Source organism: Marmota monax, unplaced genomic scaffold (genome assembly GCF_021218885.2).
Source record: "Marmota monax isolate L192 unplaced genomic scaffold, Marmota_monax_Labrador192_F-V1.1 WCK01_AAM20220418_F8-fsc00277, whole genome shotgun sequence".
Lineage (NCBI taxonomy): Eukaryota > Metazoa > Chordata > Mammalia > Rodentia > Sciuridae > Marmota > Marmota monax.
The window spans coordinates 609,634-635,125 of NW_026694513.1; the positions used below are offsets into that span (position 1 = coordinate 609,634).

The 25,492-nt window shown below is 38.3% G+C and overlaps 1 protein-coding gene across 9 annotated transcripts in view; it reads right to left on the bottom strand.

The window, feature by feature from the left end:
- Glis3 (GLIS family zinc finger 3) overlaps window positions 1–25,492 on the bottom strand; it is a 428,547-nt gene that overhangs the window by 279,445 nt on the left and 123,610 nt on the right. For 7 of the 9 annotated variants that reach the window (XM_046420163.2, XM_046420161.2, XM_046420158.2 and 4 more), the window contains 2 exons: window positions 15,943–16,150; window positions 8,071–9,187 (listed from right to left, as the gene is read on the bottom strand). In XM_046420163.2, the coding sequence (XP_046276119.1) occupies window positions 8,071–9,187; window positions 15,943–16,073 (1,248 nt within the window). In that variant the 5' untranslated portion in view covers window positions 16,074–16,150. The remainder of the gene's footprint in view (window positions 1–8,070; window positions 9,188–15,942; window positions 16,151–25,492) is intronic. The other 2 variants (XM_058571445.1, XM_046420164.2) reach the window with 1 other exon arrangement.

Here is a 25,492-nt window from a genome sequence, read left to right on the forward strand (position 1 = left end):
CATTATCCCTATAATAAGGCCTTCACAAGTCCTTGCAGTCTTACTTCCTACCTAGTTGTGGTCTATCAAACTTCTTGGGAACTGTTTTTTCCTCTGGGCTCTTTCATACCTCTGTGCCTCAGCTTGAATGGCCTCCTTCCCTTCTCTGTAAGAATTAACTACTCTCTTCTTTCAAGACAAAGTCACCTCCTCTGTGAAGCCTGCCCAATCTCTATTGGCATATTTGAAAACTTCTTCCCCTATTTTCCCATTAAAACAATTTGCATAGGTCTATATCACAGCCCTTGTTTTACTATTTACACTGTTACCCTCAGAAGACTGTGAGCTCCTCAAAAGAATGTCCAACCTAGCTCTGTACTCCTTGGGTTGCAGGACAGGGTGTGATACTTGGTTTATGTTCAGTGACCAAAAGAATAAATGAACTTGCTTTGGGTGGGCCCATTAGTACATATGCTATTTGGGTAGGTTAAGGACACAACCCTGTTTTCCCATGATGATGCTGGCTTAGACTAATATTCCAGTGAAATAGGAATCCTTTCATTCTCAACAGTGTTCTGACTTGAACAAGAAATTATATAGTCAGCCTCGGTTTGGAGAACTGGGTATAACTGGGTATAACTCAGGCATATTGCCCTTGACCACACAAAACCTGGTCATCTCATTTTCCAACTTCTCAACAACCTCTCAAATTAATCATTTTAAATTCTTTTAAAAAATTCTTCTCCTAAAGAATTTATCCCCCGCCACTCAAGTCCATACCTATGGCCCAGGAAAATAACAACAAATACTGTGCTGGAAAAATAAGAATATACAATCTTCATTCTATTTTCCTCACTAAATTCCATAGGACAATGGCACCTATTCAGACTAACCAATCTCTCTGCTAGATGAAGAATATGTGGCTGCCTAGAGTTGGAGCAGATGTGAGATCAAGCTCTGGTCTGGGTTTGCCAACCACACATCCATTGCCCCAGGTTAAAATAACCATTGTCTTATGGATAGTCTAGAAGTTTCAGATCAGTAATTATAGCAGAAACTAATAAATCTGCCTACAAAAAAAAATAAGCATCTCTTTCCAAATCATTCTGCCCCAAACTTGAAGAAGACGTTTCTGAAAGATCAAAGAGAATCAGACTACCTCTTTTTTAAAAAGCATAAATGTGTTTGGTTTTTTACTCCACACAAATTCTATCTGGACTCAAAGATATCAACACAACCACTTAAAGAAGATATAATTAAGAAATATTCCAAAGGTCACAAAAGACATTTCTAATAAATTGCCAAACTAATTTTCCACACTGGTGCAGTCTGAATGAACTAAGAAAAACAGACTTTTAAAACTATATATGAATAAACCTCAAAAGGTTTGCCATATACCCCCTTAACCTAATCATTTATGAGAAGATTTACATAGTGCTTTCTAATTTTAAAAACATTATTTCAGGGCATAAAATTAGAGAAGAACCACAAAATAAATATGAACTAAAAGGAACATTAACCATCATGTAGTTAATGATTTTGTTTAATGAGAATAAAGCCTCAAATATTTAACCTCTTAGAGTTGTTCTCATTATCTATTATTTTTCATTAATCCTAGAATCACAGGGCAAAGAAACATAAACCACAATTTACTTTGAAACATTTGCCCAAATCTGCTATACATTTATTTTTAGGACAAAGTTCATAAAAGGCCACTTCTCCAGGTAAACTGGATTAAATGCCTTCTAAAGGGAAATCAAATTAAACCACCACCAAATGGCAGGTTTCTAAACAGTGCTTTGGGATGTGAAATCCGATTTGACAGACGCCTTATAGACTGTGGTCAATTCCCCCATCTGATGAGAATTTCTGTGGTTTTGCTTTTACCCATACTAAGAGGTTCTTAATTTACAATGACATATATATGTCCACAGTATACTCGACATGTATATACATAGAGAAATATGTTTGTATCTCTTTCTTATATAAAATCACTGGGGGAAAAAAATCTCGAGATTTGGTTTTATTTTTAAATCATTGAGTTTGCATCTAATATTTGACAGACTGATGCCTTGTGGGATACGATTTGGAAGCTACACTCTCTCTGATCTTTACCAGATGTTTCACTGGTGCTGTTTCAGCCTCAAGAGACAAAGAGGATATTAATGTTAATTTATTTATTTAATCACATCAGGCAGATTTGATAAAAGAGAAAATCCAATATTTGGTAATTTACCAACTCTTCAGAAATGTCCATAGTAGCAAAAAAAAAAGTGTTTTGAAGATCACTTTATATTAAAAGCAGAGAGGCTACATTATGGTTGTGAGGAAGAATTCTCTTACCTTTAAAAATGGGAAAGATGTGACAGATCTGTCAGTGCCACTTTTAACTCAGGGAGGCAAGAAGTAGCAATGACAGATATATACATCAACACAAGGCCCATCCCGACCTTTAATTTACTATTAACTGCAGAGAAAGAATACTCTGACCATGAGACGGACGCTGTCAAAAGCCTCCTGCCACCACCAGAGCTTCTGTAGTATCTTCTTATCTCTCACCTCTGTTTTTTATTCCAAGGGGAAAATGAACTACCCTGATCATTGCCAGGACATTGATGATAATGAAGACATATTCTCTACTAAGTGCTGCCTCCCTACACTTTAACCTAGACAGGGGAGGCTTTTATTTATCTAGAATTTGTAGAGTACTTGTTTTCAGTCTTGGCTGCTCATTAGCATCACCTTTACAGAGTACCAGTATCAGGGGAGAGACCCAGGTACTGGTACTCTGTAAAGGTCTCCAGATGAGTCAAATGTCAGCCAAGCGAAGAATAGTGCTTTAGTGGAGAACAGCTAAACTGGAAAAATCAATTCTTCTGGGCTTTATGCTCACCTGAAAATGGCATGTATGTAAGGAAGCTGAAGTGTTATCTTAATTTTCTTTTTTAAATAGAACACATACTTCTGAAACATTTCACACAGAGAAGTTTATGAAACATAACAGATACCCGTGGCACCTGTATTGCCACCATTGAGTTTAAGAGAAACTAATATTTTGCCATGTTTATGTCAGTTCTCCCTCTTTGGAAAGAAGATGAAGCAAAATCCCTACATCCTATTTCTTTCCTCTCTAGAAACATCCCTTATCCTAAGGTTACTAGTTACTCTACCCACAGGATTTCATTCCTTAACCACACAATTATTGATCTAAAACAACTCTATACTTTGCTGTGTTTAAATGTACATATATTGTATTACACTGCATTAACCCTTTTGCATACAAATTTTCACTCAACAATTTTTGAGAGTTGCTCATGTTGATACATTCATGGGTATATTCCAATAATTTTAAACTTCTTTATATTATTTCATTAGGAATAAATCATAGTTTATTGATTCATCTTATGTATGGAGAGTTATTTACACTTTTTTAAAAAACACAAATGCAATAAACATCTTGTCTTGGGTTTCTGTGCCACCACATGCAAGAGTCTGTAGGTTACACACTTAGACATGATTCTAGTGGACATGCTTAGCTCCAACCTTACTAGGTATTCCAAAATCACTCTCTAAAGTGGTTACACAATTTACTCTCACCAGAAAAGTTAGCATACTCCCCATTCAACATACCCTTATCAATATTTGGTAGTATGAAAATTTACTCATTTTGGCCTATATAAAGATTTTGAAGTGTTAGCTTCAAAAATAGTTATAGTTAGATAGCATTTTCCTAAGATCCCTTCTGGTCATGTTATTGTGGTCATCATATCAATGCCAAATCTTACCAAATAACAAACTAAAAGACATAAAAATCCTTCTACAGCTTACAATAAATTTACTTTTCCTCAAAAAATATGCTACAGAGGTGAGATTGTAGCTCAGCGGTAGAGCACTTGCTTAGCATGTGTGAGGCACTGAGTTTGATCCTCAGCACCACATAAAAATAAAAAAAGAAAATAAAGGTATTGTGTCCATATATAACTAAGAAAAATATTTTTTTAAAATATGCTACATAGTCAATACTGGCCCATGAACCCATACATCAGGCCATAAAAGAAGAATGGGGACATGGCCCCAGCGCTATATTTATTTTCTTATGTTCATGAACCAATGTTACTTAAAAAGCAAACTACCCAATATTCAAGCCAAAGAAAATACTCTAGGTTTGGCCAGGCAAAATGCCTGAGGAGAAATGAGTCAATTCATACAAAATTCAAAACTGTCTATGGTCAGTGACATTTTCATGAAAATCTGTGGGTGGGTAAAAGTTTTACAAAATTCCTTTTTTCTATTGGATAAAAATCATCCAGGAAAAATAAGCAAAATTTAAGTGGCAGCCCACATTCCCCCTAATTCCCTTATTAACACTCCCTAACCTCCCAGCACAACTGCTTGCAATTGTGCACAAAGGCAAGTACTGGCCTTTCCCACCCTGGCAACAGAATCCCATGCCCCTGATCACTCTGTCCTGATCAGATAAATTTTCCCAGCAGAGGCACTAACTGAGCATGCCTGGCCTCATTCAAAACATACCTTCCTGGGAACACTATCCGGCCAGGCACTGCACACCCTTAAACTTAATGGCAGAAAGACCTATGTATGGCAAAAACATTCTCAGTATTCGCTCTGTTGGAACCATTACTATGGATACAGTTAGAGACGGTTAACATAAAATGTGGCTCTGGGTTAGACTTTATGTTGTCCTCCTACACAAATCAACAGTTTGAAAAAGAGACAAATTCTGGGTCTCCATGACTTGTTCTAACTTGGAAATCTAGAACCTTACCATTTCAGGAAAACTTATCAGAATTCCACATAGTTACACTGGGAATGCCCCCACAGTTTTTATAACTCCAAGATTTACCAAGGTTGGGAGTGGGTAAACATAGGAAGGTCAAAATAGAATGATTCAGCACATAGAAATTGCTTTACTTAATAGACAGCAGTGAATGGACTTGAGTCCTTTTAAATATAATACTGCCATATCCCAGTTTCTGAGTTAGCTGAGGTCTGTCTGTCTGCCATTGCCTTTACTTCTCAAGGCCTTTTTGTCCATGGCTGGGAATATCTCTGCCATTGAGCCAGGCCTGCAAAGAGAGCTTTGCCCAGAAGCAGTAAGAATGAGATCTACAGAACGGTGGGATTATTTGGGTGGGGAAAGGAAAAGAACCCATCCTCTTCTTACAGTAATTGAACCAAATAAATAATTCATAACCCTCCCCTGGTTTTGCCATCTACAGTCCTGAGTGATCAGAACCCCAGAGTTCCGGGTAAAGCTGGAGAGTCATAATCAGAAATTCTGAAAATGCATTCTCCCATGCAGGAAAGGGAATTTGGCACTGAGGGAGGACACCAGTGGCAGCCTCTTCCTGTAAGCAGACGGTAGCCCTCTGACACACCCTCCATTTACCATAACTTCCACAAGCTCTTTGTGCTTCTTGTAGTCATGGTCACCAAACACAAAGGGGTCATCTGCCCTTTCCTGGGTCAATAAGCAATTGAGTGAAAATGATGAGTAACTCTATCATGGAAAATTAAAAGCAGTTAAGCATACGTAAAATAGACTGGACCTTTTCATTGAAACTGCTCCTAGCCTTTGCAGCATGTGACACAGCCACAAAAAGCCAAAGATCACTTCTCCAAAAGAAGAATGTGGTCATTTTACTTGGCAGGATCTTTAGCTTTGATTCAACTACCTTCTGATTTTAAAGCAATGAGACATCCCAGTGTTAAAAGTTCTTTGTGTCTGGATTCCAAATGTGTAAACATTCATTTTTCAAAAGCAGAAGAATACATTATTTCACGTGGGCATCCACTTTAAGCACAATGTCTTCTATCCATGGACTACACCTTGAGAGGAATGCTAAATTTTCATGCAAAACATTCACTGCCAGTTGGCTACAGTCCTACAAATCAAGCAGATGACAAGTAAGTCAAAGGTCTTCAGAAGAAATGAAGTCCATAATATGTATGTTTATGTGAAAATGGATGTCTTCTTGCTATAAATATATATTCCCAAGACTGGAATTGCAGCATTAGTCAGGTCCTAAGAAACCCTGCCTTGGATAAACATATTTGCACTATGATACGTGTAAGTAAATGGTTTGTGGTTCTAGATTTAATATGCTATTAAATTAGCAATCTGCATTTTGCAAAGATTCCATCTAGAAGTGGGGAGTGGGCAGATTAAGAGAAAAATTACCTCCCATACCCATCCTGAACAGTACAATAAAGAACTATGCAGAGGTCTGCAAACATTTACCTTTCAGCTTATTCTTTCACTCAACTATTTCTATTTTTACTATTCAGCATGCACTTCAGCAAAAGTCAACCTTATAAAGTTACACATCTTTAAAAAGTCTGGGAACAGTGGGAAAATGGGGAAATCCTGTTGCATAAAAATTAATTTTGCAATGCAGAAAAAAAGTTTTTTGGATAATTCAAGGCTTTATGTTTATTTCAGTAAAGCCAAATCCAGTAAACTATTTTCAGCCAGGATTAGTCAGAACTGAAAGGTTGGACTGTTTTCCTTCAGAAACTGAATGTCTTTCCTGCCTGCAATAGGATGGTGTGTTCCAAACAGAGTAAATGGAATTGCCTACAATTGCCTGTCTCTTTCTGGCATTTTTAATGCAGAACCCTACTGAAAGAGTGAGGTTTTGCCTCCTGGAATGTAATTATTCCTTTTACTCATAGAACCTGACATTCTCATAATATATCACCTTCAGGTTTTCCTTAAGAAAAATCACAACATGGGGCATAATGTAACCATGAGAAATGCAATTTCATTCCACCAAAAATTCTTAAAAACTCTTTCAAAAATACCTACTGGATGGTGAAAAGGTGCTTCTAATACTTACATTACAGATGTCACCTGTTTGGTTTGCTTTTACATGAATCAGAGAACCTGGCTAATCTACAATGAGACATAAACATGGTCCAGATTCTCTATATCACGACATGCTATAGAAAGAAGGGACTGGGGTTGGGGAATCACAGTCCAGATAAGTTCCTTTTTAAAATAATTTGTATATTTCACATATTTAGGGACCTCCACCATACTCATTATCCAGGGAGCACACAGAATTCTCAGATTTTAACTCTAAAGAAATACTCCTGCCCATCTAAATTAATATAAACCATATGTTCTTCTTCCAAGAGTTAAGTAAGCTGTCAGATTGTGCAAAGCCATCCCTGTGATCCCAAGGGTGATGTCCCACTTGTAAACCCTGAGGGCTTCTCTGAGGTGTGAAATTATTATGAAATAGTTTACGAATCATATTATTCAAATATAGTAAATTTTGCCCAGAAACAGAGTTCCAGGATTGATGCCAGGAAAGGGGAAGGCAGGGGAAAGTGACACCAGGCCCACTTCTTTCAATGCCAAAGGTACATCAGGCACATTCCCTAATCCACTCCCTCCTTATATCTTTCCACAAACTCTTTCCTTAAAATTAGGTGAGATCCCTCCAGGTTCTGCTTTGTGGTATCCTCTGGTGTTTTTATGCTGGCTATAAATCATTAACTAGTCCCACAACCCTGGAAGGTACAGTGTGCAGGCGTGTGGGTACATGTAGCAATAATTTTACTAGCCAATTTGCTAAGTAGTAAGTTCCTTTCTTAAATATCAGAACACCCCTTTCCCCCACTCCAATTCTCACCCAGTTATTGGAGGGAAAGAAAAATCTGAGTATTTGCTTTGGAAGAGAGCTAAAGCTCGCTGGTGGTGTGATGTGTGTTCCTTTGCTCTTACATGTCCACGCACATTAAGGAAGCTCCAGTTTGTGCCTGGCCAGCATTTTTTCAAGATTACGGACAGTGGGGCAGACTGGCCTTCCCTGCTGATCATGTACCCTTTCAGAAGAGAATCTAGAAATGGAGAGAAACCAGCAGCCACTAGCCACCAGAAGAACCTTTCCCTTCCTCAAGCTGAAGGCAATCCAATCTCATGGACATCCCCAGCACCACACATCCAAACCCACAAATGAAGAAACTGTACTCAGACCCGTGGGCCAAGTTTAGAAAAATACATACATGAAATACAAATGCTAGGCCTTGGAGAAAGGTCACTCCTGGGCTTCAGAAACTCACCGTACACTTGTTGGGCTTCTCCCCCGAGTGGACCCTCATGTGGATCAGCAGTTTATAGCGGGCGTTGAAAGGCTTGTACCTTCTAGGGCAGCCAGCCCAGAAGCAAGTGAAGTCTTCCCCCTTTCGCTGATCAATGTGGACCTTCTCGATGTGCCGCACAAGTTCCTCCTGCTGGTCATACAAGGCGCTGCAATCTATCCAGCGACAACAGTGCTTGCCCCCACCATCATCCATCTCTCCATCATCGTCCAGGGTGGCTTGAGGCAGTGCCAGTGGCTGGCTGTGGGCCACTAGCTCTGGGTGATGAAGGTGCGGGTGGGCATGGTAGGGTGGTGGGGGACCTTGAGGCGGTGGCAAGGGAGGGAGCGGGGGCGCAGGCGGCAGATCCAGGGTACCACCTGGGAAGTCCTCCAGTCGCTCAGTCTTGAGCATGCCAGAGGGTTGGCCTTCAGGGCCGGGCAGGCCATGCTGCACCACCATATTGTTGACCTGCCCGGGCTGAAGGCCACCGTGCTCCAGCTGTTGCATGCGCTCATACTCCAGTACCCCATCATCACCATAGGCCGGTAGCGCCAGGCCACCACTGGTCACCAGCACGCCCTTCTGGCTGCCAGGTACTGCACATGGCTGGGGGATACAGCTGCCGCGTACCCCCAGGAAATGCCCGTAGACCTCTGGCTGCGGGGACATGTTGGCTGGGGATGCCCTCGGCCCATTGATGTAGGCAACCAAGGACGTGGGTGAGGTGCGGATGATGGTATTGAAGTCTATCCCGATGCCATCTGACAAGGGCGACAAGGACAGTGCTCTCTTCTTCGAGCGGGCCGAGTGGGATCTGGTGGATGAATGCCGGGGACTAGGGTAAGGAGAGTGGGTATTTTCCATGCCAAAAAGATAGGATGGCAATGAGTTAGAGACACTATTGCTGGACATGGATGTCCCGGGAGGAAGGCCAAGGAAGTCCCCTAGATCCACACCATTCTGAGAGCTATGGTTGGAGGAAAGCGAAGGCAGAGCCCTATAGCCCTGAGACCACTCTTGTTTCACACTCAAGGCCGATTGACTTTCCGTGAGACTCAAAGTCGTGGATGCCAGAGACTCCCGTGAAATAAGGGACCTGGAACAGCAGCCAGAAGAGAAGAAAAAAAATAACATTTTAACAGGATATGGATTGCTTAAGAGCTAAAAGAACATTGCACTTACAATCCCTTATGTATTTCCCCTAATTACATTCTCCACTAAACACACATTCTTGGGTTCAGATAAAATCCAAGGCTTTTCGTTCCAGGTAAATAATATTTTCCCAAGAAGCACAATAAAAGCTAATGCTTACTGAAATAATAAAACAAAAGATATATTGTTATAATCTCAGAACTTTAATTATAATAAATAGTGCTTGCTTTATTTTCAAATATCCTTTTTAATGTAGGGGGAAAATTAAAGACCTGGGATAAATTATTAATGTCTGTCACAGCAAACCAAATAATCAAGTATTTGTTAAGTACCTACTGTGTGCAGTATGGTATGATAGACTTTGCAGCGCATACAAATCTAAACAGAGTATCAGCCTTTAAGTAACATCTATTTGGGGAGGTAACATTAAACTTAACTTCATTAAAAAAAAAAAAGAGTAAATCCTTAAAGTCAAAGCGTAGTCCAGGGGATTCAGAAGCTTTACAATTTAGTTTCACTGATATTAACAAATTAGTAAAATAATAATAATAATAATAATAATAATAAAAGAGCAATTTATACTGTCAGTACTCAGTTACAATAACAAATCATCCCAGTAGGTGAAAAATATATATAAAATACACGGACTGGTTTCAATTCTTAATTTTTTAAATAAAACATAGCTATAATATATAAGGAGTACAAACTAAAATCAAGTCATTTTTAGAATTACATTACATGCTGGGGCTATGTAAGGTTTAACCATACTTGCTTGCTTGGGTTTTTGATGAGTTCTTGTTCTTAAATCAGAGCAGCTTTGGGCTGAGAGTAGATCATTCACTTTCAATTGCTTGTTTCACAAGATTTCCCTATCTGTTCTTACCCTTTACTAAATAAGCTTCATGTCTCACAATATATTGTATACATAACAAAATGGTCCATAATGTAGCTCAGGCCCCTTTAACATTCTTTTGCTTTATTACGGCATGTCTTCCTTAAAAAGAACTGAAGAAAATAAAAGCTATGTACCTTAGACAGAAAATCTGTCACAAAGAGGCTACTCATGTAGACATTTAGAACAGGCACTGTATTCCCTGACTCAGACTCAGTGTACAGCAGAAAAGCTGGCTTATTTATGTGTATCTGCACTTGCTTTCTACAGAGATCTATTTTTGGGATAATAAAATTAACCACAACAAAATGTTATAGAAAATGTTTGCCTTCCCCAAAATGAACACTTTTACTATCTTTAGCTGTTAAATATCAACCTGTTGCAAAGGAACAAGTGAAAAAGAGAAACACTTTTATCCCACCTGTTCCTCTTACTCCATTTCACAAAATGGACGCCAGGAATGTGGTTTCCTATGAGTGTGAGATATTAGCAAGAAAACAGCTCTGAAATGCACACTATGGGGTGATAACACTGTGATCAACATGATGTTACCATCAGGCGAAGTAATGTTTACCAATGACAAACACAGCCGGAATGTATGTCCAGCTGCCCTTGACATAGATTTTTTTCTTAGTCCACATCCTTACATTTGGGTTGAAGTCCTTTTCAAGCCCCAAAGTGTTTCCTGAACCATCTGTTTTTTAATTCCCTGTGGACACTTTTCAATTATTTTCTTAGCACACTTGCAGCTTGTGGCTCTTCCTGCAGAGCTCAGCAGAAGACTCCTGGTGATTGGATGTCAAGGGCCCTTTGGTCCCTTCCCCAGTGAGATTCAGGAATTACTTTCAGACCCAAGCTAAATCAGTAGATATGTCATATTTGAAGCAGAGACAACTGACTTTGCTTTACACCCTGAGAAAGTTTATAGAACATCAAGAATAAGAGCTTCACTACAGCCATGTGGCTGAGTGGATATCCATTCTCAGGTGGCACATTTGCCTGTCAGTGTCATTTTAGAACATTTCAGATTTTTAAGCAGTGACCAACAGAGAATTTTATCTATCTCTATAAACTTTGCTTATAAAATTATATTATTTGGTTTGAGGGCAGCCTATAGTGAGACTTGTTCATTGTTCCATTGTTGAAAGACGATTCTCATTTTTCTCAAATTACACCTGACTATGGCTTAAATTAAATCTGAATATAACCCTGTGTAGATGCTTTGCTTAATACCTTGGACATCTCAGTTTCCTAAGATAGTTATCATATATTTTTCAAAAAGCAAATTCTATATTCTATCATTAAAGCAATTAGTATGAATAGGGCTGTGTCTGTCTCTCTCCCTCCCTCCCTCTCTCTCTCTTTCTCTCTCTCTCAGCAGCCAGTCTCCCTCCTATCTCCTATGCAGTAATCCAGACCTTTTACAGTTCTAATGCATGGAATCTCTCCCCAATACACCAGTTCTCAGTAAGAGTCCTCTTTCCATATATACAGATATGTGCACCTGGAAGCATATGTGGGTATTTTCCTCAACAGAAGTCAAAGTCTCTCAACAGAAGAGGCATTTTTTAATCTCCCTAGTACCTACCAGAGTGTTAGATAAATATAAAGTATTCAAAAACTTGTTAATTAGCAAAGTAAATAAATAAACATCATGATGGTAACTATCCAATATTTTTAACTTAGAAAGCATTTTTCTTATGTTATCTTCTTATTTGACACAATATGTGAGGCAAGTAAACTGGATTTTTAATCAATTCTATTATACAAAGAATAAAACTAAGGTTCTGTAAAAATTTTTCCTAGTGACACACACACCAAAAAAAAAAAAAATGGGGGGAGGGGATAAAGCCCTCAGTGAATAATAAATGAAGCAGCATGTGACAGACAGAGCCTTAGCTGGATCATACACATTCTCTGCTGCTTTTCTCACACTGCAGCTCACATGTGGTCCATAATGCTCTGCTTGACTACAAGACCTGGTAAACCCGGCTTCAAGTCACACAAGCTACAAATGGAACACAAATTTTCTGTTCTTTCTGCAACAATATGTTAAATGAGTGTGAGGGCTGCCAAGAATTCTTGCCTGTAACCCCTGCTGCTACAACACCAGACCTGTGGGAAGGAAAGTGACAGAGTTCAGAGCGCTGTGTCACCATACTGAGAACAATCTCCATATCCATATGTTCATCTGTTCCTAAGGATACTATTTCTGGTAACTGGTTTATTTGGAGCTATATGTGAAAAGAAGGTAGATATATTTCAAACAAAATAAGAGCAATACGAACACCCGGGAACCATCAGCAAAAAGGATTACGATGACTGATAAAGTAAGAGCTAAGTAACTCTCAGTCGTAAGAGGTAGGATGACCCAAATTGAATTATTTGGTTCAATGCCAAACTTAAAAGAAGTTCTAATTTAAAAATAATGCAGAAAACTCTCAAACTGACACTCATAAGAATACATATATTTCATATATACACAGATATGGAAAGGAAGACCAGACCTGGTCTATCTGGAACTTCTTATTTATGTGTCCTGGTAAATCGCTCAGAAGAATTAACAGGGCATCTGATTACGGAAGGGTTTTATAAAACGTTAGGACTCATAGAGAGTCCAGAGTCCATTCCTAGCCTGTGCTCTTCCTCTGAGCTTTGTGGGCATATTCCAAACAAAAAGACAATCACCCCTAAGAATTTCTAATAGAAGAGAAAGAGAAATGTGGTGCCTTTCTGGATGTAGAATGATATTATCAGGCAATGGGTGAGTTTTGTGACTGACAAGCAAGTGACACTGGAGAAAGCATTTAGGTTTTCTGTGTCTTGGGGTCCATGATGTCTTCAACAGGGATAATACTAAAAGGTAGTACAAATATTCAATCATAAAGTACAGCATCACAATGCATGTGCAAACACCAGAAAAGCTAAATATATTCCAAACTCGTGCAAATTTCTTCCATTGCCCAACTTTTGCTAGATGGGGATATGACTCCACTGGATGAGGCTACTATACCAGAATGTTGGCCTTGTCATTTTAGGAGAAATATGCACAACAGGCTCTGTAGTATAAACTTTCGGCAATGCCTAAATTGAGAATAGTTTCTTGATCTTCTTGATCTTCAAAACACTAAGGGGTAATTTTGCATTTATCATTAAGTCAGAAATGGTTGGGAAATTAATGAAAGCAAATACTCAGTACTAGGGCAAAATTCTCATCAACTAATTAGAACCCAACAAAGCTAAGAAAAAAGTGACTTTTTCAAGATGAGCACCCAAGAGAAAACTGTATACAAATGAATTTAAAAAAACACAGCCAATGCATCCATGAAAACTGGTCAATGATATCAATAATTAAGAAATGCAAATTAAGACAAAATATCATTTTGTACCTCAGATGGAAAAACTTATACTAAGAAAAACTTATAAAAATAATAACTAATATTTGATAAGGTCAGAGAAAACAGGCACTCTCTTAGCCTGTTAGTGAATTTATAAATGGGTAGGTCTTTTCTACAGTGCAATTTGAGAATACATATTAAGAGCTAAAAATTGTACATTTCCTTTAACCCAGCAAATTGTACTTAAAGAATTTATTCTAATAATCAGAGAGGTGCAATAAAAGAGTTACAGGGTTAATGCAATAAAGCATTATTTATAATACTAAAATAAGGGGAAAGAACTAAATCCTTAGTAATAAAAGACTGATAAGAATTACTTTTTATTTATATACTTTATAAAATGGAATTTGGAGCAGAAAGAAACCATTATGTGAGGCTGAAGAAACCTTTATTACAAAAGAGTTTATAATATATGAACTGAAAAAAGTAATTATAAAACTATGTCAGTTATTAGGTCAATTTAGTGGAAAGAAAAGCCAATACTTATGATGCATGCATTTGCATACACCTGGAAGGATGTCTATCCAAATTCTACCCACGATTGTCCTTGAGTAATATAATATCTACTTTAGGAATTACGGGAATTATATGGGTAATTAGGCGGAGCACCTCTCCAGTCCCTATTTGCCTCCAGCAGACTCCTGGTGGATAAGGCTCTAAGATGATGACCTCACCATCTTCTCTGTGACAATGACATGCCTTCCAGTTTGAACTGCTGCCTCTTACTCTTTCTCCCCTCTGATGGAACACACAAACCAATTTAAAGATCACAAATATGTGACCTTTCCAAATTGCTAAAAGTAGGTTCCATCCTTCACTAAGCCACTCCTCAACTCGCGTTTCTTTGTTCATCCTGCAAAAAAAATTTTTTTCTCATAGAAGAGCTCACGGAATACATAGTCAAAAACACCTGTCAGTGTTTCTTTAAGGTGTTGCCTTTTAAGGATATAAAATTATGCTAAGGAATCAAATGTGCCAGAACACACTGAGATAATGACCCTCTCTGGCCGACCCATGAAAAGGACTGCATAAGGTATGTGGCTTGAGCAGCCTGTGCTCTGCCTACCATCAGCTCCTCCATTAATTATGACTCTGCCTTCAAGGCATGGGCTGGACTTGCAACCGACAGGAAGCTGAAGGCTTCCCAGTGACACCCACCCATGAGCACAGTTAATTTTACATGCAGCACTCAGCAAGTCTGAGGAGTCCCTCAAGGCATAATCATCAATGGGAAAATGACAGCAGCTTCCCATCACAAAAAGTCTCAGCTGAAAAACAACTTTCCACCCCATGAAAAAATTGGCATAAATAAATGATCCAGGAACTTTTTTCAGAGTCTCAAATGGAAGCTAGGAGGATTATGCAGGAAGACAAGAGCAGAAAAGATGGGTAGTAGGAAGGAAAGGAAGAAGAAATAGAGTCTCAGAACCACAGGTATCTTAGTGGGTTACAGCCCCACAAGAAGAAGAGGCAGAGGCCCAGAGAGTGAGAGTCCTTTGCAGGATCAGTTACAGCAGAACCAAGACTCATAGGCAAAAACTTTGGATTGTGCTTTTCAAAGAAGATAACTTCTATGACAAAATATTAACTTAAAAAAGAAATGACCTTAAACTATACAGTATTTTGGTTTTATGATCTCCCTAATATAAACCTTGACAGAGATGAAAATTTGTCTGAGGGGTGATTTCTCTTTTCTAATTAATTCTCCACTATGAAGATAGATATGTGGTACTTATTGTACCTACTTATTCTGCCACCTAATCAGACATCATGTTGAAATGTTATGCAACTCATACATGAAAATATGTCTTCCCGACATATCATAAAGCCTTAAAATGTGTGATTTCTGTCTTCATTCTCTCTGCTATCACCCTAAACTTTGACTATTACATTACACAGATAGTAGATGCTTGATACTGATACATATTTGGGTAGATAGGTCGATGGGTGGGTAGACAGATGGATGGATTGAGAAAACAGCTTGATAAGCAGTGTTGAGACTGAAATATATACACCAAAACCTGTCAGGTAAAAAAGATGTGCATGGAACACCTATTAGACCATGACATGACTTGCTTCAACAGGAACTGACAAATGTACATATTGGCCTTCAGTCACTGAGGCTCAAAATCTCAAAATGGGCATTCATTTTAATTATACCACAAGATAGTAGATATTAAACCATTCCTCCCAGTTAAGAGGATACAATGGCATATACTTAGTTTTTAGGAGCATTCCCCTACAACACTCACATCAGAAGAGTTGCTTGGGAGCATGTGTGTTTGTGTGCATGTGTGTGTGCATGTGTGTGTGCGGGTGTGCGCGCCCATGCATTCAGGGATACAAGGGAAAACACATGTGGGGTGTGATTATACCATAAAGAAGGGGGAAAAAAAAGTAACTTGAGACCTGGTATCTGAAGGAGGTATATTCAGGTTGGCTGCATTCACTGCCCTCTGTAAGCTAGGACTGATCTGCTTGCATGCTGTGGAGACCTGGCTTGCTGGAGGTGAAATGGGTCCCAGTCGCTGAACCATCATGGGACTGCTGGTGACCACTAGATTGTTGCAGCTGCCTTTTCCAATGGACTTGCACTGAGGCCCAAAGCCAAGAGCCCCTAAAAACAAATGAATCAGGTTAGCTTTTATGTCCCTTAAATCAGAGACCAGTAAATACACACATGTGCACACTTATATCAGGACCCATCTCAAAAGACAGTCCTCGGATCTTCCTTTTTTAGTACGGGCAATATTACTAAAAATCTTTTTCTAATTCCAACTGGAAAGTCATAAAGCTACAACAGACACTCTTCCATAATCACCACTTTTATAAAATGTGGTTAAATTTCACTTCTATATAGAAGTGAGAATCTTGTTTTGAGAATGATATTGAGAGGTATATCTTATATCTTTACCTAAAGGGTTAAGGTGGTAGGGAGATAGAATTACCTTCATCAAACCAAAGTGTTTTCTGGTGTTTTTTGTTTTTTGTTTTTTTTTTGTCTCCTCCCCCTCCACTTGAATCACCCAGCAAGGAAAGTTGACACTACTAAAAAAAATTAAAAAAAATAAAAACCCGTTTAACTGGTTTACTTCATTCCAAATCTGAACTTCCAAAAAGCCTGTTTAAAAGGATATAGTATGACTGTGTACCTCCAATCTTGATTTTTTCTCTTTATCCCAATATGTTGTCATTGAACATATACCCAATTTTTTAAACAATCAGGATGAGAGTCTTAACACACTCATTTGAAAAGCAACATGATAACTAAATTTGACATAGGTTTTTCATTTGCATTAGTTTACAACCTTCCAATGTAGAAAAGTTTGGTACATACCGAAAGGAGAAAGAAAAAAGAAGAAACCCACAAGAATCTGTGTCATTATGGGAAAGTGAAAAGCAAGGGAAAAAAAAGGCAAACACTGCCATGATTCATTTATAAAAACTAATAATAATATTTGAATCATTCTAGACATTCTTTTTACATGGATGTACTTGTTCAAACTTTTTTTTTTTTGCCAACTACCTGGCCAAGTGTCAGTAACTAAACACTATGTTCTCACTTACAACAAATGAAAATAAATATGACCTCAGTTTTTAACAAATCAGGATCTAAAATTTTCTCACTTAAGTTCACTTTTTTTTTTCATTGATATAATTGGGATCGTAATAGGTGAAAAGTGTCACTGTATCTTTCCTTAGCCCTGGGGACATGCTTTCCTATTTTGTTTTCCCCAAAATTAAATCAATAGCCAAAAAGTATTTTTACTTATCATCTTTTGAAACATTTTCTTCCAGAAGTCCCTGAAGCCAAAGGACAAACAAGACAATTGGCACAATAGCTATGGCCCCATCGATGTAGCCACATCTCAAAAACGCTGGTAGAGTGACAGCATCCTTAGCTGGCAGCAGCCTTGCTCCAGTCCAGCCTTTAAGGAAACTAAAATTCAGATGAAATCCAAGCAGAAACTGATACTGCGAGGAGTGTATCTTTGTGACACCTGTGTGCTTAAGTTTGGGCTCCAGGATGCTTGGCTTCTTCCTGTACACTTTCCAAGATCATTAATTGCAACAGAAATTTCTTGGATTTCTGTTTTTCAAATACACCCACCAGAACATCTCATCTACCCTTCCCACTGCAGCTTAAGTTTGATCCATCTTCTTGGCCCTTGGACAATCAATCATAGATACTCTGTTTTCATAACTCATAAAACATCGTACTATCAGGGCTTCATATTGACACCTAGATTGGTGTGAACAGTTTTATGGAGTGCATCAGAACTTGAACATTTTTAAAAATTCTAAATGCCACTTCCTTCTGTCCTTGGAAAAGGTAATGTTGTGGTTCATAGCTTAGCCCAGTATGTAAAACACCTGAATTGCCTCCCCAGGTTCCATTGTTATCAGCCCTTGTTATCAAAACAACATCAGATGTTAAGTATTCTGTCAAATACCATATAGTCCTATAAAGAATTCAATCATTTCATGTCTTTTTCCTTTTTAATAAACAAATATTAATATCCATCCACCTCTAAAACAAAGATACACAGAAGCTGGAACAGCACACTTAAAAAATAACACTTGATGGCAAAGCAGATTAATATTTCATCAAATCTAAAATGCCAGTACATTGTAAGGCACAGCATTATTTTGGTTACCAGTGAGAAACACGAACAGCCAATTAAATTTGGAGCCTGGTGTTCAAATTTCAGAGATGTTGTGACATTAAAATACACATACCTTGAATCAATAAATACCAACATGATCAGTGAAAATTTTTTTTTAACCCATGTCTTGTTCAAGTTCTTCTCTCTACCTGGAATGCCCTTACTCTAACTAACCTACCTAGTGAGAACCCTCTGCATCTTAAGATCTCAATTCAAAGGTTCCCTCCTCTATGAACTCCCTTCTCCACCTCCAAATGAGCAGATCTGCCCAACTCTTCCCTTTGTTCCCCTTTGGTCTCCAGTAATATACCTACCTCAGTTCCTGAAACATTTCAGGAAATGAACTTTTGCCTTCCTTTCATCCTCTCAGTTTTTACATTTTACAGCTTTTGAAAGGCAGAGCCCTATGTTTGGGGCATCTCTGCTCCCTTAGCACCTAGCCTGGGGTCTATTAGTACACACTGAAGAAGGCTTAGAGGAGATGAAAGAATGAAAATAGAAGATAGTTATAGTGAGCATTAAACACTGACAAATTATTTCCACTGAAGCCCACCTGATTGTCTTTTTTGAAACAGTGCCATTTGGAGAAAAAAATAAAAGCAATTTCAAAAAGTCAATCCTTTTGATGCTTCTCCACAGGGCTGCTAACTGGAAGATGGAGTCAGTGGGGATAGTAACTATAAATCCATTTTCCCGGGCCAGAATTTTACACAGGTCATGGCTGCCTGTGTAACCTTCTACCCTGGATGCATATATCCACATTATTTTCTTGTTCTGTAATAAAGAAATTAACAAATTAGCCCTTCTCTCTCCAATATGTCCATCAATTTTTTACTGTCCCACCCCCTACTCCAAAATTCACTGGTAAGCTTTAATGTCCTTCAAAAAAAAAAAAGAGAGAGAGAGAAATGACAGCTTCTGACAGAATCACAGATGATAGCCTCAAACCATGAGAATGAGTGGTGGACTTCTTGGGAACAGGGAATGTTTGTGTATAGCTATAAGAATGTTCTGGAAAACAGCATCATTTGCCTCACAAGTGGAGTGAAACAATAATTTGACCAAGAGCCACTGCAGGTCAATGTGACCATCTAATTCTTTTTCTAATGCCAGACATAATGACCACCTCCAGGCTATTCAGAATCGGGCAGTGCTCTGGAGTTCGAACATTGGGGACAGCCTGCCTCGGATCAGCTAGGTGCATAACCTGGGCAGATTACTGAGCATTTGTATGTCTTATTTCTATGCCTTATCATCTACAAAACAGGAAGAAAATTAAGACCACCCACAAGGTTGTTGTGCATCTAGTATTAACATCACATATAAAGGACTCAGTACATTATCCAGCACATAATAGGTGCTCAATGGCTATCCACTGCTATTGTTTTTGTTTTGTTATTGTTGTTTCATATTTGTCCTTGCTTTTTTGCTCCATTCTTTCTTGAAGTAAGAAAAAAAAAACAGTTCTTTATAATTCCTTGCACAAAACAAGATAGTAAATGGTGCTGTTTAATTCTCTGACCATTTCCAATGTTCTTTCTTCATCGAGCCTGGAGCCAATTTTTTTTTTTTTAAATCAGGTGTCATCACAGATAGAAGAAAAGTTTGCAATTGGCCAAGTCTGAATGTTCCTTGGCTTGTCATTCCCTAAAAACAAACCATACAACTTCTCTGACTACCAGATGTGCCAACCACTTGTGCACTGGTTTTCATTTTGAAAGATCGCTTATTTTTAGAGACAACATGATATGTTTTAAAAATGTGTTTACTGTTCAAATAAGGATCTGAGAGGATGGCATTCGGAGCACCACATACATTCTAGCCAAAATTGCTGTGTGTTGGTAGTGAGCCCAAACATTTTACATTTTCAAGTTTCTGAACTGAGAGGTCATCTTAGAGGGGCATGTTTTAATCAATGTCTTCATCAGTTAAAAGGGTTCTCCTGAAGTTGAATAGTTGATTATGTTGCAATTATCACTGGCAAGGCTGCATCTTTTCTAACTAGTTATGACTATTCACAGGTTCTCCTAAAAGTGACACAGATACAGGGACTGCAAAAATGAGATACACCTGAGGAAAAAGGGAGAAGGAGTCAAAATTTTTTGGATGTTGTTCATTCAACCGACACTTATCAAATGTCAATCATGAATCAGGCGGTCTGTGGAGACAGTGGTAAGCAAGGTGGACATGATCCCTGATGGAACCCACTCTCTGGTCATGAAGAAACACAACAGACCAACCATTCATTAGGAAAGAAGTGATCCCTACTCCTAGGGTGAGTCAAATGCAATGGCTTTCAGAAATTAGAAATTATCATAGAAAAGCAATTTCTATGTGGTTCAACCTATCAATTTCTATATGTTCAACACACAGAAGTAGGGTGCTTTTGCAGAAATACAATAGCAGTATTCAAATCCCACCTTCACTGGCTGTGTGACACTGGGCAAGGTCTTTAAGCTCTCTATGGTCTCAGCATCCTATTCTAAAATGGGGACATAACATATCTAACTCACAGCGTTGTTCTGAGTACAAAATGGATTAGTATATATTAATATATGCCTCAGCATCTCTAAGCATCAGGGTTTTCTTCCCCAATATTTTATTCTAGAAATTTTTAAAACCTTAAGAAAAGTTGCAGGAATAGTAAAATAATCTCCAACTCTTATCTAAAGGTCTGTGTATTCATTCATCTCCTATAAATAAGCTTACTATTTTTATTGTTATTAATATTAATTTTTAACCATTTAAGTTACAGATTTCATGCCCATCATTCCTACATATATCACCATAATACAGCCATCAATTCAAGGCATTTAGTAATGATATAGTATTAGTGTTATAATATAATGTCTATATTCAAATGTTACCAATGACTCATTTAAAGCAATTGTTTTCTAATCCAGGATCAAAATCAGGCTTTGCCACATGCTCAAGTGGGTCTTCAAGAATGCATTAACAAACCACTGGACATTAGGGAACTGAAGGCAGATGGAAACACTGAGGAAGAAGTGAGAGGTTAACAACAGAGAAAACAGGAGTCAAAAACATGGGGTTGTATCCTAACTCCATCATGGATTGGCTGTATGTCCCTGGTCAAGTTACCTGAGCTCTCTGTGCCTCAGTGTCCTAATCTCAAAAGTGGGGTTAATATCAGCAGTTATTTCATTCTGTTGTAATTTATATTTAGGATTTGGCACTTAATAAGTGCATTGCAAGGATTAGATAAACGTTATTAAAAAACTTATCCCTGGTACCTTTCTGGTATTGTTCCTAGGGCCTCTTTTCTCTTGAGTATACAGGAACAATACATTAAGGCCTTGCTGCCCAAGACACACTCACTCTCTCTCTCTCTTTCTCTCTCTCTCTCTCTCTCTCTCTCTCTCTCTCTCTCTCACACACACACACACACACACACACATACACACACACACACATATCCTAATTCTCCATCCCCGCAACCTGCAGATTTTACGCTATTCTTTTTCTTCACCTCCATATCATCTTTCTTTCAGCTAAAGGTTTTAAGACTCTGATTAGCTTAGACTAAGATCAATCACTAGCCAAATACCTCAAGAGGATTTTACTATAAAACAACAATATAATAGAAAAAAATTTCAAGACTTTCCTAGCATTTAAAAAAATAATTTTTAAAACTTGGCAAGAAAAACCAGAAGAAGTATTTGTGTAAACCTCCCAGTAAACCTTTCATTCGTTTTATGCAAGTTCTTTTCCCAGGCATACACAAAATCAAGGTAGTCTTGAAGCGCAATGTAAGTCATGCACCAATGAAGTTTCTGCAACTTTGAGGCTCAAATTTTCCCCTTATTTTCAGTTGTAAATATTTAAACATCTGTATCTGGCAAGATTTCCTTTAATAAATCCAAATAAATGCCTAATGTAAAATAGGAGTCTAATACTCCCATCAAAAGTAAACAAATTCCAAATGCCACTAGAGAATACTTTGATTTTGCCTGGGAAAATGCAGCTCATGTACGTAACTCTGGCTGTTTAGAGGTTGACTTTACCTCCTGGTTTCTTCATCTCTAGGAATGAGACAACACTGCACACCCTATATGGCTGCTTCAAGGATTAGTAAGGGCCAACACACAGGATGTGCTTGCTCAGTAGAAAGTAGTTATAATTTTTGTTTTTGTTTTTGTCATTATCGTCACTACGTTACTGAACAATTTTCTGAGTTATCCAATTGGGCCATTGTGGGGGAAATGATTATCAAATTCATGTACGTAAAATGGTTGGAACACACACCTCTTCTTGGTTCATCATTTTCTAAGGAGAAGTGAGTCTCAGTACATACCTGGGCTTTCTCTGCCAAAATAAGGAAGAACAAATGGGGACAAATGTCTCAATAAACCCTTCTTTTATTTCCCTCTTGGGAAATAAGTTTACCCACAGAGAGACCGAGTTCTCTTCCACATGGAATAAGCCTACCTGGCAGGTTTATTCTGACAGGGCCACCCTGGATGGGGTAGGTAAAATGATCTAACACTAGGGTCCAGTTAGCAGGCCTCATGGGCTCATTCACAGAACTATGCCCCTCCAAACTATCCTCTATCAGGAAAAAACAGATATTCTGATAAGGAAGAAATAGTCTATATATTGTGAGTCCCCTCACAGACTCAAAACTATGTTCAAAATCATGGCATATACATTGTATCCATAAGTTTTATTAATTTAGTATATGTAAAAGCATTTTCTAGAATGTATTGGTGATCTTTTATTTGGGAATACTTTTATTGGTGTCTAAATAACTAATATGCATCTGTGTGTACGTGCTTTAAAAAGACACAAATGCAAAACTATGTAAAGAAAAAGTTCATATTCTTATACCTCTCCATTATCATTCCTTTAAGATACTCAACTAAAACAGTTAAATATGTATTCTTCCACAGCTTTCTCTAAGCTCATACAAACATGAATATGTATGCTATAATTCTAAAAGCAACATGAGTTAGACACACATTGTCCCCTCTATTCTTAAAAAAAAAAAAACATCAGAATGTGCCTGTTTTGATGAAGAATCAGATCTCAAAACTAATGCTTAAATAACACATCTAATTGCATAGCACAAATATTCTATTCTTACAATGAAACATAGGTACCTATCAATAACAAGGTATATAATCTTGGGCAAGGCATTTTATCAATCTGAGTCTGCCCTTGTTCTTCTCCCAAATGTGATGACCACCAGGTATATGGGAAAACTTTGAAAAGTATATATTTTTCACCACAGGAAGACACAGGTAGGCTTTTCCCCAAATACTATACGAATACAAGTCAAAGAGGCTGCTGAAGTAGGGTTATCAGACTCTGTTCTCACTCATATTTCTCCCTAGAACCAGGAATAATAAACTCCTACATGTCAAATATATGAGACTTGTTATGTAGTGTTTTGCCAATTTGTAATGTTTCACAGCTAAGATACAGCAGTGACAATGTCACAAACATATCTGGGTAGTGTGCCACTTGAAATACAGTAAGGCCTGGGTAAGGGGCTAAGAACACCAAAGGATGAGAATCAGAATGAAATAACTGCTTCTACAGGCAAGGGCAAAGTACTTCAACCTGGGCAAATATTACAAATGCTCCAAATGGTACCAAGCCTATGGGAGGAGTTCAGGAACACTAGAAGAGCATCCTGTCTCTATGGGACTTAACAATCTCCAAGAGCTAAAACAGACTCACCTTGGAACAACCATATAGTGTGACTGGTTTAAACATGAAGCTAAATCATAGAGACAGGAGCTCATAGAAGAGGAAGGGAACTAACTATATAACAAAAAATTCACTGAAGAAGAATAACCACAAAGCCATTTCCCAAAGTTCTTCAGTGTGTCCAAAAGTGTTACATGATAAATAAGTGAAGCTCAGGGAGATGTCCATGGTCAAACAATTCTGAAAAACTCTCATAAACATCTTTTTATCAGATCCTTTAAAATGCAAATGCATATAATCACTCTTTGGGAGAAGCAAATGATATGCAAAATGCATTTGTTTGGGGAGGGTTTCCCCTTAAGGACTCACCCAAGACTGGCATTCTAAGGAGCACTGGTTAGAAACCAGTAAGTTAAAATATGAAGGACAAGAAGCATGGGAGTGAGAAGGAAATAGTAGGGTATAGAAGTGGAAACAGAAGTAGGAGGCACAGTGGTCCTAGGAATGAGGAGTTAGAATTGCCTTAATGAGGTGGCTCTGACCAGGAAAATCAGCAAGGACACAGAGCTCAGAGGCTTGGTTCAGGTGACCTAAAGGCCATGTGCTATAGCATGGATCTGGAATGTCCCCCAAAGGTCCAAGTGTTAGAAAGCTGGAACCCAGTTTAGCACTCTTGGAAGGTGGTAAAAACTTTTAAGAGTTGGAGCCTAGTGGGAGGTTTGGGGTCACTGGAGACATGCCCAAAAGGGACTATGAAACTCCAGTCATTTCCTTCACTCTTTTTCACTTTCCTGCTATTAAGTAGATGGCTTTGCTCGCCATAGGCTTCCTACTATGATGTGCTGTCTTGTCACAAGTCAAAAAGCAGTGGGACCTACTGATCTTGGACTGAAATCTCTGAAACCATGAGCCAAAACAGAGCTTTTCTCCTTATAAGTTGATTCTCTCATGTATTTTATTATAGTAACAAAAAGCTGAAAACAACCTGATTTAAAAGCTGGACATTATGTATTCATCAATGGTTCCAAATCTGGCTATATGTTAGCATCCCCAAAGATACTTCTCAAAAATGCAAATTTCTATGCTTCATCTCAAACCCACTAAACCAGATGGTGCTGGTAAATGGTTGGCTGGTATGCATTGGCTCCCCATGTTATGGGTAATCGTGCATTCCACTGGAAGCAGAGTTCACCTGCCATAAATCCAGTAGAAAGGGGCAGGAAGACAGAAGAAGCAAATGAACAAGAAAGTAGATGAATAGTGCAGAAGGTCCAGTGTGGGAAATGACAAAAGAAGAAAGCACTGATTATGGCACTGAATAAAGTAAGATTGAGGATTTTATAATTAGTTGAAAAAGATTCAGAAAATCAAGTTTCAAAGCTGAAGTCATTTTCTGATTTCATTCCAAAGTGAGCAGATAAATAGTTCATATACAAACCATGAAAATGCCAACTCCACCACCTACCCCTCATGAGTTCAGCTCAACCCTTCTATGTTTATCCCACAAGAATATAACTTCCACACCAACACTCTTCCAACCTCAGTCAGCATTCAGGAATGTTGTCTACAAAGTAGGAACCATCAGCTTACTCATTTGATTCATGTATTAAATTAAGTCA